At 35.8% G+C, this 18918-nt stretch overlaps 1 protein-coding gene across 1 annotated transcript; it reads left to right on the plus strand.

Annotated features, from left to right (window-relative positions):
- Positions 1-213: 213 nt before the first annotated feature.
- Positions 214-7184, plus strand: LOC135126655 (serine/threonine-protein kinase PLK4). Its single transcript, XM_064052701.1, has 8 exons — positions 214-719; positions 780-875; positions 929-1114; positions 1166-1297; positions 1347-1703; positions 5090-6017; positions 6312-6574; positions 6632-7184. The coding sequence occupies exons 1-8, from the start codon at positions 702-704 to the stop codon at positions 6953-6955; spliced, it is 2304 nt and encodes a 767-aa protein (XP_063908771.1). The 5' UTR covers positions 214-701; the 3' UTR covers positions 6956-7184.
- Positions 7185-18918: the final 11734 nt, after the last annotated feature.

Below are 18918 nucleotides of genomic sequence, written 5' to 3' on the forward strand. Positions count from 1 at the left end.
GGCGTAAGGACTTCACTAACTTCTTCACAAGATATTTTAACTTACAAAAACTCGAAGTAATTCCAATTACAATTGTTGTTGTGAAAATTCGAACTTCAAATGTTTCGTTGTTCGTGTCCACAGTTCGTGTCATACCAGCTCATTGCCAACTACGACAAAATTCCCCAGATTAAAAAAAACTCAAATTTCAATTAACTTTTGCGAAAAAACGTGCGCGGTAAAAAAATAGTATAAATAACTCGTTCATAAGGCCATTGTGGCACTCATCCTGTATATAACTCGCGGCTTCGCCGCTCGTTCTATAAACTTGGATTCGTGCCTTAAAATTTGCCTTATGAAACTCGTTCTTTAATATACTAGTTATAATAACGCTGCGATTTATTTCACATTTCATTAAAACCAGTGTCCAGTTCGAGGTTCAATCATATCCAGTTCGCTTTAGTTTCGGAAAAAAAGTTTGGTTATGTAATGTTTACATTTACGTTATGTTATTTAGAAGGTTGTTTACGCATTAGCGGGCGTGGTGTCAACTGTCAAATTTTCAAAATTTGTATATATTTTTCAGTTGGGCATTCGTTATCAAAAAGCGAATTTCTATTTTTAAGATGAATCAAGAGAATTTTTGTAAATATTATTTGCTTTGGATGTATATTTTTTAAATGTTACTATAACACTTAAGTGATTAAACGAAGCATTTCGAAATGGGCGAGAAAATTGAGGTTAGAATGTTTTGTTTATGTTTTAAATACATCTTATTTTTTGTATATTTTTAATTTTAGGACTATGAAGTGTACAATTTGTTAGGAAAAGGAGGCTTTGCCTCTGTTTACCATGCCAAATGCTTAAAAACTGGACTCAATGTGGCTATTAAAATGGTACAATTACTAATTGTGTAAAGGTTACATTTGCAACAATTATATATTTGTAGATTGATAAAAAATTAATGCAAACTGCTGGTATGGTGAAACGTGTAGAACAAGAAGTATCTATACATTATCGATTGAAGCATCCCTCAATACTTGAGCTGTATACATTTTTTGAGGATATGAATTATGTGTACTTGGTTCTGGAGTTATGTCATAATGGGGAATTAAGACAGTATATAGAAAGCAAAGTAACTAAAGGAAGCTAATATCAAGAGTATTTTATTGAAGTACAATTTTAGGCATTGACGGAATGTGAAGCTAGCAACATAATGAAACAAGTTGTGGAAGGAATAAAATATCTGCATACCCACAATATTTTACATCGAGACATATCCTTGTCAAATTTATTATTGACAAAAGACATGCAAATTGTATGTATCACAAGACTGTATTTAGGTAAACTAACCATTTCAATTTTAGAAAATTGCAGATTTTGGTTTAGCCACACAATTGACTCGACCTGATGAGAAACATTTAACTATGTGTGGAACTCCTAACTTCATTTCCCCAGAAGTTTTATCTAGAACTTCTCATGGTTTAGAGGCAGATGTCTGGGGTTTGGGCTGTTTATTATATAATTTGTTAGTGGGTTCACCACCTTTTGAAACTCGTGGTGTGAAAAATACTTTAAATCGAATAGTCTCTGCTAATTATCATTTACCAAGCCACTTGTCAATTGAATCTAGAGACTTAATTAATTCTCTTCTACAGAAAAACCCCAAGGATAGACTGAAGTTAGATCAGATTCTGGATCATCCCTTTATCAAAAGGGGACAGGTAGGTCCCTTGTTTAATTATTCAAACGAAATATATATTTTTACAGTTATATAACTGTAGCCTTACTAAAGGCAGTTTAGGAAATAAATTAACTAGACTGCACTTATGTGATAATCTCACTCGACCACCAGCTTGTAAACAAGTATGTTTTCAACTTATGTCTGATGCTAAAAAATGTTTATTTTATATCTCCACCTGGTTGAGGAAGTTATTAAACATTAGGCCTCTAGCAAACTTACAGTTACAGAAATGACATTTTCTAAGAATATGATATACATACATACATTTACAGGTAACATTATACCTATATCAATAAACAGTCCCTATAGGACAACAGTAGTAATAAATAAAGGTTAATTTATAGCCAAATTTAAAAACTTACTTTCATTTTAAAAAATGTGCTGTTAAAAAATTTAGAAAAAATACAATGCTCAATTTCATCTTCGTTTATTGTCAAAAAAAGTAATTCGGGAAAATAGTTCTTTTGCTGCATAATTCCCAACTACTTTTTCTTATTATTATTTTAATATAAGTTTATATATGGTCATTGTCTTTCAAGTGAAAATTACATTGCATCAATCCAAATTCATATACGTGTTCTTGGAAAAATGTTGATGACGTCATCACAAAATTGTGTAAAGAAAAAATTCAACTCGAAAATGCTGGATGTTTCATTGTGCCTTAGGAGCGAGGGAAGTTCTGTCTAAGCAACTTTCCACCATTTTTTTTTAATTTCCAAATTGAAGATGAAACTAACCACACTCAGAGTGGAGGAATAGTTATTTTTAAGTTATAAAAAATCTAACCCCTGTTTGTCAAATAATGAAATGTTAATTAACAAAATTTAATAAGTTTCAGTGTTATTTAACATTTGTGTAAATATGGCATATTTTTGCTTCCCTAGTCATTAAAATATAATATTTCGAGGGCGCCATTATTTTCTAAATTTTATACAGTCTGATCCTGCTTAAATGACCCACTTGCCTCTTTCTACCTAATAGCCAAAAGTACAAAATTCAATTTTCCTAATATCACGTAACTGTGCATTGTTGTGTCACTGTCAATTTTATTAGCAGCATTTTTTCAAGTTTCAAAAATACGGTCAATCCATTGGTCCCGGAATATAAGAAAGCATGAGATGTTTTTCTTATGAATAGAATTGAAGCTTATGAGCAGAGAATGTTGTTCAGAATATGTTGTGTTTCATTGGGAAATAATAGTCATTAATTTAAAAATAAATTGTGTGTATGTATGTCACAGTGACACTGACGTTTCAAAATAGGAAAGTAAACTTCGATTCATGAGCATTTTGAAAATTACATTTTTATGAAGAGTTTATTTTACTATTGTAACAAAAGCGCTGCATGACGTAGTAATACTTATTTAGCAATCACATTAATTACTTCTACTTTGGTTCTAATAAATGTTCAGATTGCGCTACGGGGGACATTTTTAACTGCTAAAAATGATTTTTGTGAATTGCGAAATAAAGATGTGCAGATAGCACTGTAATCTAGACGTTTCAAAGTTACCGTAACTATGGTAAATTTTTAATCAAAATACATCTGCTTATTCCACCCCAAAAAATTAATGACGCCATCTCAAAATTTTGCCAAATAAGTCATATTTAAAGTGTGGAAATTATGATGAGTCTATACTTGTGATATATCAGTGCATTCATATTTTTTAGAATTGGTTATACAGGTGACCCAAAAAAAATTAATGAATGAATCATTTTATATTATTTTGTTGGTTAAATCAGGAGCGGCTATTTCCATTTTTCCGAAAATTTGGAATACAATACTGTTATTATTAGTATTGTTACGATGATTGGCAATTAAAACTGCGTGTAGGCAAAACTCAACAATTTATTTCTCAGATATACATATGTACAGAATAATTCCGACTGTAATCGATTTGACTAGACCCAAATTCTCTTAACACTGACTGGACTTGACTGCTGCTCCCGACGTTGGTTCCCCTTTAACCATGTGGCCCTTCTCGAAACTTCGCCGTCACCGCTTCTAAGTTGTTCTGGGGCCCGCCGCCAAGACTTCCGCAGAGGCGCTCCTCCACTCGAACGCTGCCATCATTGATGATGAGTCACACATCATCGCCACACATACTAGATACCGCACCGGGGCGGCGTATGGATTATCTCGTAACACTGCCCCCTCGTTAGTTGTGATCGCCCCGATTAGAAACGTCAACTATGTCAATGTTGTATTTCATGAGGTGGTCTAAGTGAAGAACTTCATTTTCGTCTTTGGCCCTTGTCGAATCCTGTAAGTTACATCGTTTATCCTGGTCACGACAGTATATGGACCTTCCCAATATGGTGACAACTTCGGGCAACGACCTTTTCTTCTTCGGGGGTTATAAAGCCGTACCAAATCTCCTGCCAGGAACTCTATTGAATTGTCCTTAAGGTCGTAACGTGTCTTCGTTCTATCACTTGTCACCGTATTCTTCGTGAATGCTCGACCGCCTCTCCATGTACTTGATGTCCTTCTTCGGCTACTGGGAGGGAACTCGTTTTATCTACTGCTGTTCTTCCAAAAGGCGAATCATTAAAAAAAGTAGGCGGCCTTGTGTGTCAAACCGAAAGTGATAAAAAAAGAAAAAAATATTGATCAAGTCGCCATGTTTAACTAGATAGCCACACAAAATTTCCAAAACAAGCTTTTCAAATAACAAAGTTATTCAATCGTTCCGGGACTTTATACTAACCCTGTATATGTCCTTGCAAAAATGTTGATGACGTCATCACAAAATTTTATAAAGAAAAAATTCATTTGAAGTATACGCGTAGCGTGCTTCTCTAACATTAAGTACATATCTTTATTTTAACATACACGGATTCTCTTAAAAAAAAACTGAATATGTTTTATAGTCAAAATAGATTATATGGATTACTACTGTTATACCACTGAATAAGAGATTTGCATATTATATATTTCACTTTTACGAAGGCCAGCTGATCAGCTCAGATCTGATTAGGATTAGAGTGTCATAAATCGGGTATTGTTAGTTTAATATTTACAATAATTCAGGTGATCTAATATAGCAGTCCTATTATAAATATCTTGGAAGGAAGGTATAGAATGAATGGAAGTACTTTGGTAGTTGTTCCTTCAATGGTTCAGACTGTATAGTGCTAGTACTCATACCATTCACTAGAAAGGTTAATTTTCAGTTTTTCGTTTTTTACTCATCATAAAATAAGTAATTAGTAGTAAATAATTTAAAACCTCAACATAATATAGAACAGATATTGCATTTATTAAAAGTGGTATTTTTCAATTCTTATGCATCACGTTTTGATGTAAAACAACTCTTTTGCACGTGTCAGATGTATGTTCTAATTTAATATTTTTTTAATACAGATGATGACCTCTCATTTAACCCAAGACAGTGGGATTCACACAATGTCCAGTCGAAGAGACAGCGCATTTAGTGATAGTGCGATTCCTAATACATACATGACCGCAAGTAATCATTACTATATTAGTAGTGATTGTCTTCCATCAAAAAACCATTTTACCAATTCTCACAGCATGGAACATATTACAAAAAAAATGTATGATGCCCAAATCAGAACAAATTATTCCGATCCTCAGTGTTGCTCATATCAGCCAGTGAATGATCACATATCAGTTGTCTCGAATCATGGTTCACAATGTGAACTAAGAAGCAATCATTGCAGTTGTCATCAGAGTGTTAGTCATTCTAATCAGGACTTATATCCTGCCTATTCTGATGGAAACAGAATACTGAAAATCATGCCTGGTTCAAATTCATGCAAAACAGTCACAGGGAATTCGTCGTCAAACAATAGTAGTTCGAGTGAAAGTCTTAATAAAAAACGTGAGAAACCGAAAGGACAGAAATTACATCAGTTGTCGTCTCAGCGTCTTCTACCAAAAAGACACGGTACAGAAACTTCAATCTTGCATATAATGGAAGAGGGTGAAGTTGTAGTCGAATTAATGAAGAAAAAAGGTAGTTCAAAACGGAATGTTGTCACTGAGGTATTAAGAATTTCACCAGATGGCACTAAAATAATTATCTATGAACCAAATGGGGGAAGAGGAGTAATACCTACATCAACGCCACCACCTATTCCTCATCAAGGAAGTTACGATGTTTTTAGTTTCGACAATTTGCCCGAAAAGCACTGGAGAAAGTATATGTACGCACATCAGTTTGTTGCTTTAATTAAGGAAAAAACACCGAAAGTCACGTGTTACGATGATAAGATGAAGTTTGTGCTTATGGAGAATTTGACCGATTTTGAAGCAAGTTTTTATGAAGGTAAATTGAATATGTTATCTAATATAAACTGAATCACGTTAAAATGGTTATTTTTATGAATTATTAATCAATCATAAATATAATATAGTATAGTACGAGTAATATTGAAACGTTTATGTTTTGCCTTAATTTATTATTGATTAAATTTGTAATTTCAGTGTACGTTCAGATATAGTAAATTATTGATTGTATTCCAAAATATAATTGAAAGTATGTAAATATAAGTTTTTAAGGTAATTCAGTTAGTGTAGGTATTTTTTATTTGACGAATAATTTTTGTAATGAACTTCCTAGGAGGCACGGTGACAAAATCGTCTTCAAAAGGTATAACTTTTCAAGACTCCTCTGGGAATAAGCTTCAGGTAAATAGTGCAAATGAATGTCGAAATTTAACAGAAACTTTCGAATGTATGTGGAATCAATCGCAAGAAGCTTTAAAACATTGTCTAATCGTGGAAGAAATGCTATCCAAGCTGAGTGGCACAAAGTTTCCGACTATCCTAGGTCGAAGACCAATTTCGTCTTTAGGAAAAGAGAATCATACTCAATCTATGATGGTAACAAAAAATTAAAAATATAGTTATTATTATTATCATCATCATCTTAATTTGCAGCCTTCGTTTACTGTTTCTATGAACAGTACAGCCGTAGGGTCGTCATTTCAAAGTAATGTCAATAAAGAAAAAAGAGTCTCAGTGCCAGGCGTAGGCACTGCAGTGCAATTACCTAATGGAGAGGTGCAAATTAAGTATGGTGACGGATCCCAGTTGTCGATGGATGGTAAACACCAAATTAAGTATCAGTATTCAGATGGAGTGGTGGTGAAGTACTCTGACAATGACAAAATCCCTCGTCCAATAAGAGAAAAGTTGCAACACATGCCAAAGATTTTAAAACAGTTAATGTTGAGTCCAACCACTCATAATTTTCGGTTGTAGTATATGACGCAGAGTAGTGAGACTTTCAGCACACTCGTTTTAGCCATTAATTTCCATGACATTAGGTTTATTCGTTAAATTATGTAATATAATATATTTTCATTCAAAACGAAACTATACAAGGAATAAAGAACTAAGAAACGAACTTAACTCGTACAATAATTTTGTTCTCAATATGGCTACACCACAGGAAAAAAATGAAAATAGAAACAAATAAGTTTAAGATTTAGCACGTTTTACGTTATGACACCTTGTCTGAACCATTTGTGAATTTTTACATTCCCATTATATCCAGCCCCATGTTATTTTTGTTAGTAACATTTCGGTTAACTTGATTCGTTCCAAATGCCTGGAAAGCAATAATTTAAAATTTTCAGTAAAATATGCGCACATTGTATGAAACTAAATAAATTTTTTGTGTGTAAATTTACCGAGTTACTAATAGCTAAAGATTTTCTTTAGCAATTGTAATGTTGTATACAGCGATGGTAATAAATAGTTAGCTATTCTGTATTTTTGTAAGTTTAATATTTAACTGAATAAGCGGATAATTTCTGAAACTACCAAGCCCATTACTTAAATTTCAAGATTATCATGAAAACATGGTAATTAAAATGTTTGAAACCACGATAATATACCAGGACATTTTGTTAATGTTGAACAATCACCATAAAGTCTCTATATTCAGTTTGAAAAAAAAACATGCATTTGAAGTACGCAACCAATGTTACGTAAAAAATATCTGATTTGTAGAATAAGAAATTCGAAACTAGTTTGAGTGAAGTAAATGAATACATTGGATTTTTTTCTGCATAGCAGTTAAAACAATTTGTTCTGTTTCTTTAGTGGTGTTTACACTCGACGCATTGAGTATTTTTTAGATTCAGTCGAAGTTAAGCATGTATATTAATAACTAGCTGACCCCGTGAACTTCGTTTCACCTACAATTTAATTTTGAATCTGCAAAATCGAATGCTTTGAAATCTTGCAGATGTTTTAAACATATGATAAGCATAATAAATTTTTATTCAAAATATATTTACTTATCCCCTCCAAAAAATTGATGACGTCAGCCCAAAATTTTGCCAAATGAATCCTATCTAAAATGTCCAAAATAGGATGAGACTATACTTGTGATTTATCATTCCATTAATATTTTTTAGTTTTGCTTATAGGGGGTGTCTCAAAAAAATTAATCACTGACGGGCTAATGTCAAGTTGGTTTGCAATTAATTGCAAGCACCGTTGCTATGGTGATCTCGTAGAACTCTTAAAACAAACCATTATATTTTTGCGAGGTTACCATAGCAACGCAGCTTGCAATTAATTGCAAACCAACTTGAAATTGGCCCGTTAGTCAATTTATTTTATTGATTGAATCAAGAATTGCAAAACTGAATTTTGAAATATTGCAGAGGTTTTGAAGTTACTGTTTGATATGGTAGGTTTTCAATCAAAATATATCTGTTTATCAAGCCCAAAAACTTGAAGACGTCATCTCAAGATTTTCCCGAATAAATCCTATCTAAAATGTGGAAAACATCATCAGTATATTTTCGTAATTTATCATTGCATTCATATTTTTTAGATTTGCTTTTACAGTGACTCAAAAAATATATGGATCAGTCAATTTATTTTAGTGAATAACTCAAGAGTTGCAAAAATGAATACTTTGAGATCTTGCAGACGTTTGAAGTTATTGTAAGCATGGTAAATTGTTAAGAATATTTATTTATTCCCCCCAAAAAATTGATGGAATGGCTTACTCGATTTTCGCAGATAATTTTGGGAATACAATACAGTTCTTTTTAGTATTACACTGCACCATCCAAGGTGGTATACGTGTTGATAGTAAATGTTGATTAGGTCATCACAAAATTGTGTGAAGAACAGACTCAACTCGAAAATGCTAAATAGGTTTCATTATACTTTTGGTGCGAAGGAAGTTCTGTCGAAACAACGTTCGATCAATTTTTTGACAATGGTTGATATAAATAAAACTCAGTAGATGCTCATACTCGAAATACGAAGTATCTACTCGAATATCAAATCAAAATATTTCTAGTTTTTCTAGATGATACTAATACTTCAGTATGTAACAGTTGATGCTCAAGTAGCATCTCGATACAACAAAAAAGGACAACAGTGACTGTGTTCAACCATCAAGGCAAAAATCGAGTCACCAAAATATAAGTTAGCATGGGGTAGACACCTTGAGTTGGGAATCTCTATGGTCAGTGTTAGAAAGAACGCACTGCACAATTTATGCATAAATAAAAGCTAATTATCTTACGACTTCAGTTTTAATTTATCGGATTCCGTGATTCCTTCACTCGACAATGTTTAAATTTTGGGAAAATTTTCGAAACAATTGAAGTCGGTTGATCAAAGCTATACATTTGCATGATATAAATTAATAAATTTTAAACATAATTAATATCACTTATAATGTTTAAATATGATAAGCATAAATATATATGATAATTAAACCGTAACTCGTTCTCCTAAAAGCCCGAAATTATTAAAAACAAATCAATTTGTTTAAACATTATTAAATTATCCCCGAAAATGTGCATTTTCCCGGCCAAAATATGAAAAATAATTTTTGCAATCTCATCGTGACGTACGATGACGTCAATGTCACGTGAGCTACCTGTATAAAGGTCACGTTTTACGGTCCTTTGTGTTCAGTATTAATTTCTGTTTGATGGCGGCAAGATCGTCGCGTCATTTTGGAGTAAAAGTGGAGCGTTTTAGCGAATTTCAATTTTATTATTAATACATATTAAGGAAAATTTGTTGTGTTAGTGCTGTGAACACGGACGAAAATGAATATTTTTCCGAAAAAGACCGAAAACAGGGTAAGTACGACTTCAGTTTTAATTTATCGGATTCCGTGATTCGTTTGGTCGACAATGTTTACATTTTGGATAAATTTTCGAAACGATTGAAGTTGGTGGGTCAAAGCTATACATTTTCGCGATATAATTAAATAAAATTTAAACATAATTAATAGAATTCATAATGTTCAAATATGATAACTATCAATATATGATAATTAAACCGAAATCCATCTTCCTAAGAACACGAGGTTAACAAAAACCAATTAGTTTGTTTAAACATTGTTAAATTAACCCCGAAAATGTACAATTTCTGATCTAAAATATGAAAAATAATTTTTGCAATCTCATCGTGACGTACGATGACGTCACTGTCACTTGAGCTACCTGATAAAAGGTCAATTTTTCCATCCTCTGTGTTTAGTTTTGATTCCGGTCTGGTAGCAGCAACACTGGAGCTCCGTTTTTGCTACTTTTGTAGTACGTGTTCGCGAAAATGTTTTGTGTTACGTGCTGTGAACACGAAGGAAAGTGGATATTTTTCCAAAAATGCCCGATTTTTTTTGAAATATGTTGTTAATAACATGCATTCAGGACTGATAAAGTACGGCTTTGGAATATACAAAGTGCAGCGTTCATAATTCACAAAATACCGTATGCATCATTTTTAAACTACGGCGTCCAAATTTACAAAATACGGTGTCCTTCACCCATGCTATCAAACCCTAGTCCTCTCTTTTAATGGCAAGACGCACTCCAGACCTCCTCGTATTGTTTGGTTCTTGCTGGGCAACAGCAACGACCGAGCAGAGTCATCGCTCTTTGTTGGCAAACGTGGAGAAATTTGTATATTGTAACTTTTGTAATTGAAGCATTTTGTACTGTATATTGTATGTGTTACTAACTTAACTTGGGTCTTGCCAATTTAGCTCCAGTGGTGCCAATGCTTTGTTTTCATGGTGCATTTGCTTGGGTTTTAATTTTGCAACAGTGCATTCTTTGGTTCCGGGTTTGAATTCTCCATGTCGTCAGTCGCTTTGGCCTGGGGGGGTTCTTTTGGCCCTTAGACGCTGGGTTGCATCGCTCTTTGAGAATGATGTAAGACGACCTTGGATTTATGCGGCTGCGTTCCTCCCTTGGGCGTGTGAGCGCCGCGACCTATAGATTTCGTCCCGAGTTCTATCGGTGTGCTTGCTTGGGTTTTCATTTTGCAACATTCTCAATTTTTGGTGCAATTTCTTCCGGTGGTGTATTGGGTACTAACTTTGCATTTGTATTGTATCTGTATCTGTAGTATATTCTCTATTGTATTTCCATTGTATTGTACTGTATAACGTTCTATCCCTCATTAACAATTCCTAGCCCTCTCCTTTCCTAGCGAGATCTGCTCCAGACCTTCCCGTGGTTCTTGCTGAGCATCAACTATCGAGGACAGAAAATTCAAATTCAAAACCAGCAAAGTTTCACAAAAATCATGAAAATCGCTCGTTGGTGGCCAACGTGGAGCAAAAGAGACAATTTTCGTTTTCCTAGTGAACAGGATTAATTTCGTCTTTTCTCCATTTACAGAGAGGGTATGCCTGCTGCACTATTCCTCGACTATTGTTATTGCAGCTTTCATTATTCTAGCCAAGTGTAGTAGCCAAGATCATTGAGGCGTTGTATCAGGCTGTCAACGACAGTATACCACAGTACAGGAGAGAGTACTCCTCCCTGGAGTGGAGACATTCCATGTCTACAACAGCCTCGATCTCAGTACCACTTACATTAATCTTCCCTATTCCTCAGCATACCAGTCACCCACCTACTCAGGGTGAGGTTCACGTCGTGCTCTTGTAGGGCTAATCCTATGCTTTTGAAGGTCGTTTTATGGAACGCTCCTTCAATATCCAAGAACATTCCTAAGGTGGAGAGTTTGTTCTCCATCGCCCACTCTATACGGTTTACAACTGTGTGTAAGGCTGTATCCGTGGATCTTCCTTGGATGTAGGCATGTTGGTTCGGATGTAGAGGTTGCTTGCTTAAAGCGGTCTCCCGAATCTCTTTTTCGCTTAGTCTTTTTAGCGTTTTCAGCAAGAATGATGTTAAGCTAATTGGTCTATAGGATTTACCCAAGGTGTGATCTTGTCGTCCTGGCTTAGGTATAATGATAACCTTTACTTTTCGCCATGCTTTCGATATGTAGCTAAAAGCCAAACACGCCCGAAGCATTGGTAACAAGATAGGGCGTAGTCTGTTCATTCCCCTCTGCAGGAAGGTGGGATAGATATCGTCCACTCCCGGAGATGTATATGGGGAAAATCTGTCAACTGCCCACTCCAGTTTTGCCTCAGTGACTACCTATGCCGCCAGCGCCCAGTCCTTCGGGGAAAGTTGAAGGGGATATAATCCTCGTGCTGCGTGGAAACATAGGCTGCAGCAAAAGTTCTGCGGACTCTTCTAAGGTGGCTGTAAAAGTACCATTTTCTTTCTTTAGGAAACCTGGTTGATGTGCATAGTCTTTCGAGAGAACTCTCTTCAGTCTTGCGGCCGGAGCAGTCGACGTTATGTTGCTACAGAAGGATCTCCACGTTTGCCGCTTCCTCTTTCTTAATTCTAAAACTCTTTCCGGTGCTCTTTATAGGCTTCCCAGTCTTCCGTTTTCTTAGTGTTTTTGCTCTATTGAAAAGTTTTCTTAGCCCCGATTGAAGTAGGCTGAGCCTTCGGTTCCACCATGGTGTACCTTTGCCTAGGCCTTCCTTCTTTAGGGGGCAATTTTACTCATAAGTTGACATCAGAAAGTCTTTAATAATGGTCAAAGTTTTCTCTATATTTTATGTCGATTTATATTCTATTGGTATCGACTGTACGGAGGTACCCAGTCTGTCTTCCAGTTCTTCGTTGTATAAAGCCCAGTTCATCAGCTTAATAATAATAATAATAATTTTATTGTCCAACAGGTTACCCTAATGACAGGACAAATCTAAATAATTACTTACATGAATAACCAACACAAAAATTGTAACAATAACAAAAACATAATTCCAAGTATAAACTAATTTGAATAAAATATATCAGCTACATATCTATCTGCACATCGACGCATTGTAGTAATTGGCGAACGACGAAGGATATTAGTTCGGGCGGTGGAGATATGAAAGGTGTTAACATATCTCGATGCTGGCCGAGGGACATTAAATCTAATCTGTGATAATAAATATGGGCAATCAATTTTGTTGTGAATAAGCTTACACAAGAAGTTAGCCGCATGTAGATCCCTTCGAATCCTCAAAGAGGACATCTTGTGTCGTTGGAGAAGACTTTCCATCTCAATACCTCTGGCCGGATAATTACCATCAATTTTGGACGAAAGGAATTTCAAAAATTTCCTGTGCACTTTATCAAGAAGCATGTGCTGACACATATATATGGGATACCATATTAGTGAGGCATATCCTAAATTTCGAAAGAACATATGCAAAGAAGAGGGATTTAATTACGTCAATGTTGTTGAAAAATTTTGAAGTTCTCATGACAAACCCCAAAGATTTATTTGCAGCATTGCAAATGTTGGTAAGATGAATATCAAAAGTCAAGCAGCTATCGAAAGTAACTCCTAGATCTTTGATCGATGTTTTTCGTTCTAACGGTGTACCTTCTATTGAATAAGAAAAATCAACGATATTAAGTTTTCGACAATATGAAATGTAGCAACATTTACTAATATTAATAATAAGTCTATTTTGATAGCACCATTCCACGATTTTCATAAGATCACGTTGTAAAAGCTCAGCATCATAAAGACATGAGATTTTAGAATAAATTTTAAGATCATCAGCATAAGCTAAAATACTGCAATTTAAAGATTCCAAAAGGTCATTGATAAATAGACTGAAGAGGAGAGGCCCAAGGTTAGAGCCTTGTGGGACTCCAGACCTTGACAAAAAACGAAAAGAGGTAAAACCATTGTAAAATACATAGTTGTTACGGTTTATTAAGCTAAGGTTCATGTACGTCTTTGTCTCTATGTCTATACATTTAAACGTATACATAATCCATCTATGATCTGACACTGACGCCTCTTTAGGGACGTGCCATTCCATTATATATTGTGAGATATCCCATGTAGCCAGTGTAATATCTATTACTGACTGACTACGCAATGTTACGAAAGTTGGTTCTCGATTGAGAATCTCTAGATTTGTTGCTAAAAGATATTCAGCTGGTGCCCACAGCAGACAGTGGGCATTTGCATCGGTACCGATGATAAGATTTATATTTGCGGCATCACAGTGGTCCACCAAGTTCACCATCTCTCATGTTGGACATGGTTCATGTGTTTCCTGTGGTAAGTACACGGGTGCTATTACCACTTGCTCGTCCCCTCTTCCTATGTTACACTTAAAATTTACCGCAGTCACATCCCTAGAGCTGATCTGAGGCAGAAGGACGGCTTTAATATTCCTGGGACTGTACATACATGTCCTTGGAGATTCTATTGTGGTACCTGAAACAACAGTGCCATTTAAATTGTTCAAACCCGCGATCCTGGATTTTACTATCCATGGTTCTTGGATTATTGCTATAGTGTTTTGCATCTTGTCTAGACGACAACACAAAACAGTCGTCGCCGTGCGACGATGCTGCAGGTTAATCTGGATGAAATTTATCTGCTGCAGCGCTATTTCTGCAACCAAAAATTTCATTCCTATCTTAAGATACAAGAGGGTTATGTTTAAGGCAGGCCCGCCCCCACTGGTAGAGGTTTTATCCCCTGGGGTTTCTACCTCTTCCATAGGGGTCTGCCCTTCATGAGTCGACGTCTCGTTCTCCTTAAGTTTCATGTTGAAAGAGGACAACATATAGTTGATCCTGCCCCCCTCTGTCTCTGCCTGATTGTTTTGTGCTCATCCATATCAAGGCCAAACACAAAGAGGTTGCCTGGAGAGGCAGTCTCGGGTTTGGCCTCGTGATGGAAAAGAAACCTTTTTGTAAAGCCGGACAATTGGTTCTGACCCTCCAGGCGGCGAAGTAGCACCTCTGCATTCACTGGTGGTTCTGGTATCCACAGAGTCGCCCTCACTAGCCTTGGGAGACCACGTTAAGTTGCGCGCCTTCCCACAAGAGTGTTACAGAGCGCACTGTTTGTTTTAGCAATTCTAGAGACATCTCGTCTTCACAGGTTATCCTTAGGATTTCCCTTGTGTACTTGATGCCCCTGAAAGTGGCAGCTTGCCTTCCCAACGCCAGACACTGTTCAAATTGTCTGTCCAGTGTCCCCATCGGGCCATTTTGTACCATCTCCACCTGCTGGTCAGCAGTCAGCTTACCAAGTGGCTACTCTACATCAGTCACAGCTACACGGAGATGACTTGCAGTACCTCCCTGTAACTATGTTCTTTAGAGGTGGTCTCCTGCCTCCTCATCCTCTTTTGCTTTTGTGGTACCGGAGGTGTGGAGGTTACCGTTAGATTGCGTTATTTCCGGAAATCGTTGCAGGAGCGGATGATATGGTGATGATCCGGTGATGGTTTTGATCGTTTGGGACTCATACTCGACCACCTCTCCACGGAAGGTGAGATGAGTGGCTTGGTCCAAAAGTCGGTGATTTTTGATGTCCACCAGGGGTCCATGAAGTAGTTGGAATATTTGTAGTGTTTATATTAGAAATCAGTAATCTGTACGTAATTCGCATACATTACTCTGAAATAAAAAATAACGATCTGAAGTATACTATTGATATTAATTGTGATTTATTTGATAAAATCTTTGACAGATAATAAACACTTCACTCGCACAATGTTCACGTGCAGTCCCTTGTTTTGTGAAGTGTTTGTAGCAATGCATAAATTTACATTTATTAAACCGATCATCCGATTTTTGTAAGTGGTGTGTTGTTTTTTATACTTCAAGTATTATTTCTAATTATTAACAGATTCTCAATATTGTAAATAAAATAAAAAGTAACTTTTATTTTAGAACAGTGTAGTTGTTTTTTATATTTGTTGAAATAAGATAAGCTATTGGTTTTTGAGCAAATAAAGTTGAAATGATTTGCATAATCTACATTTTAAATTTATATTGTACTCCAATCGCAAATAAGTACTAAACTTGGCAATCAAATTTAAGAAAGCGGAAACATGTATGTATGAAATACACTGTTCGACAAAATTCTTTGACTACTTTTTCTTGAATCAGCTCATTTATAGTCAACAGATAAAAAAGCGCGTGCAAAAGTTTACGTGTAAGTACCTGTATAAAAAGTACAAAGTAATTCGACTAGAAAATTATGAAAACCCTTGATTTTTCTTTTTCAAATTACAAAAGGAAAAGCTAGGGGCAGCCAGTATAGGAGTATAATAGTTTGGTAAAATACTTACAAATGTTAGTTAACCAAAAACAGTATAAAATAATTACACAGTACATTTCTTCTCCAGGTCGTCACTTTGGTAAATGCCAGGAACAGACCTGACTAGTCTAAAAGGACGCTTTGTGTGTGGCAATCTTCCCAGCGTTGCGGGGAGACAAAAAAGATCGATTCATAACAAATTAGAAGTAACAGTTATGATTTTTGACAGACAGAGTAATAAAGCGGTTGATTCTAATGTTATATTTTTTGTAACAACGGTTCGAGAACAGTATTTAAATATGTATACGAATGATGATTCAGTAATGTTCGTACACTTGTACTAACTGAAATATAACAGTAAATGTTAGGAATAATAAACAAATGCAATTGTTTAAAATTAATCAATCTATTCGTAACATATTAAATACTGCATGGCAATAATATCAATTATAAAGATTTTTGCCGTTATAAAAAATAAAAACTTTACGGAAAGAGTTATTTGTTTATTCAGGCCAGAAATTGGTGGTTTGCAAATATGTATATGTTTACGTATCCGAGGCATTTACTGCCGAGGTGAACCGTATGAGCATTCGCAAATAGTTATTGCGATTTTTGTTTTGTGATAACCTCTATAAAGTAAAAACCAGTGGCACAAATAACATCCCCCGCAGCCCCTGCACCACTAGGGCTAAATTACAAGCTATACCATGGTCCGCACAACTGCGAACAACGAGAAAATGAACTCATATTAGTAATTACCTGGTTAATTTCGAGTATTTATAGCTAGATTTCGAAAGAATTCGACTATAATCAGTAATAATCACGTACAAGCATCAGCTGCCGCATAAAAGAAAATGAACTTTGATTGATTTTATCTCCTTAAAACACAAGAGTGGGTGGACTGATCAATAGAACACAACGGTTCGAAAATTATTTTAAGTTAGGGGCTAGTATTGTAATAAAAATTATTTGCGCCGTGATATCACTATAATTTTCGAGTAAATGGAGTGAGCCGTTCTTGACTTGATTAAAAAAAAAGATGAAACGAGGATGAGATTCGAACTTAACTAGTGCAGACCTTATTCGAATGCTTGGAAAACGAAAATTAGTATCGTGCCCAAATAGTTTTTGACCGCGGCCGAGCATTTGGACATTAACAAAAAAATGTATTTCGGTGTAGGTCCATTTTCTTGGAAATGGAACAGCTAAACTGCATGTGGGGGAAGAGGTAATAATCAAACATTTCTAACATTTTAATACATATATTGAAAGAAAGAATTACAAACATATCAAAAGGATAATTGAGTAAATATGTAAATGGAGAACGGCAAAAATAAAACATGAGAATAAACTTACATAACTAAAAACATGCAAAACTATATTTAAAGCGCTACGCAATTGTGTTCCATTATTAAAAACCTTTAAATCTATGAACATAACCCACGACTCTAATTAAATTTAATTCTAAAATCCTCATGCAATTAAAACTTGAAATGAATTCAGTAAATCCCTAATTACGTGCGATATCTTCTAAACAATATTAACATTACGTGCGTGGTAAATAAACTTCGGAAACTACAAAGTATGAATTCGAGTAGTTACTTAAGTAAAACAGCTAAAAAAATAAAAAAATAATAATAATTCAGTGGAATGAATCCAAAGAAATTTCCCACTGAGAATAAACAACTAAAATTAACGAATTAAAATCATGCACTTAAATCTACGCTAACATGTGAATTTAACCATGTAAAGAGAGAGATAAATATGTTTTTTCCTTTAATGATGAAATGCGAGGTTTCTAAATACTATATAGCAAAATAATCAGAGAACGGAATCATATTTAAACGGCAATAAATAAAATTATTATCGACTGCAAGAAAATCAAATAAAAATGGTTTCAATTCGGAAACTTCCCAAAAACTAATCTAAAATATCCGCGTCGCAAACGAAGGGTTGAATCCACAAATTAAGGAAACGTTGGAATAATTATTATCATAAAAAAAACGATTGGCAAATTATCGAAAAATCCTCCCCGCCGACCAAGAACCGACGCAAGGCCAAACGTGCCACCCGCAAACGAGAACATCTGGTAACGCAAAAATTCCTTTCGCCCCCGGCGCTATCTGTCCACACCAAACGCATCGAAGATCCCCCGACTAAAACATATAAATGAAACGCAGTGACTATTCGTACACACAGTTTGTACGAATAGTACAAGAGCTATTCATACGCACTGTGTGTATGAATAACTACAGCGCGATTCGTACACACAATTGTACACCCTGTTAGGGGATAGGGCGTCGCGACGTCGCGGGTTGACGGGGACGACCTGTCCTCACCTGTCGCGACACCGGCCCGAACCAAGAAGCCGGGTATGCTCCGATTTGAAAGTTCTGAGAAGAACTGGTTGCGTGCTTTATTTGTGTAGGAATTTCTTTGGGGTAATAAAACCCTCGGTTAAAGAATGCAGAGCGGTCAGCTGACAAGTGATGCTGAGCGTTTTTTTTTTTTTTTTGGTGGAGGGGAAATGTCTACGCAGACCACCGTAATGGTTCTTGGCCTCTTCTGCGCCCTACGGTGGTACTGGGGGAATGGTTACCGCCCTAAAACCCCTCCTTCTTCTGCTCGGGTACCAGGACATTGTCCCTTACACCCATGACGCGCATCTCGGTAGACACAGCGGGAGCTGCGCTACCGAGCTCGGTTGAGCTATTGATTGCGTAGGAGTTGGCCCCCATCATCGGCTCTTCCTCGCAGTCCTGCGGCCGGTGGAGATCTGAAACAGAAAAAATGCG

The sequence above is a fragment of the Zophobas morio genome, unplaced genomic scaffold, assembly GCF_036711695.1.
Source record: "Zophobas morio isolate AGI-343-1 ecotype UQ-CSIRO unplaced genomic scaffold, CSIRO_AGI_Zmor_V1 ptg000011l, whole genome shotgun sequence".
Classification (NCBI taxonomy): Eukaryota; Metazoa; Arthropoda; class Insecta; order Coleoptera; family Tenebrionidae; genus Zophobas; species Zophobas morio.

Excerpts from the sequence above, each read along its gene's own strand:
- LOC135126655 (XM_064052701.1), top strand. Across the intron at positions 1,704-5,089 it reads CCTTTATCAAAAGGGGACAG|ATGATGACCTCTCATTTAAC; the intron begins GTAGGTCCCTTG and ends TTTTTAATACAG. Across the intron at positions 6,575-6,631 it reads ATCATACTCAATCTATGATG|CCTTCGTTTACTGTTTCTAT; the intron begins GTAACAAAAAAT and ends CTTAATTTGCAG.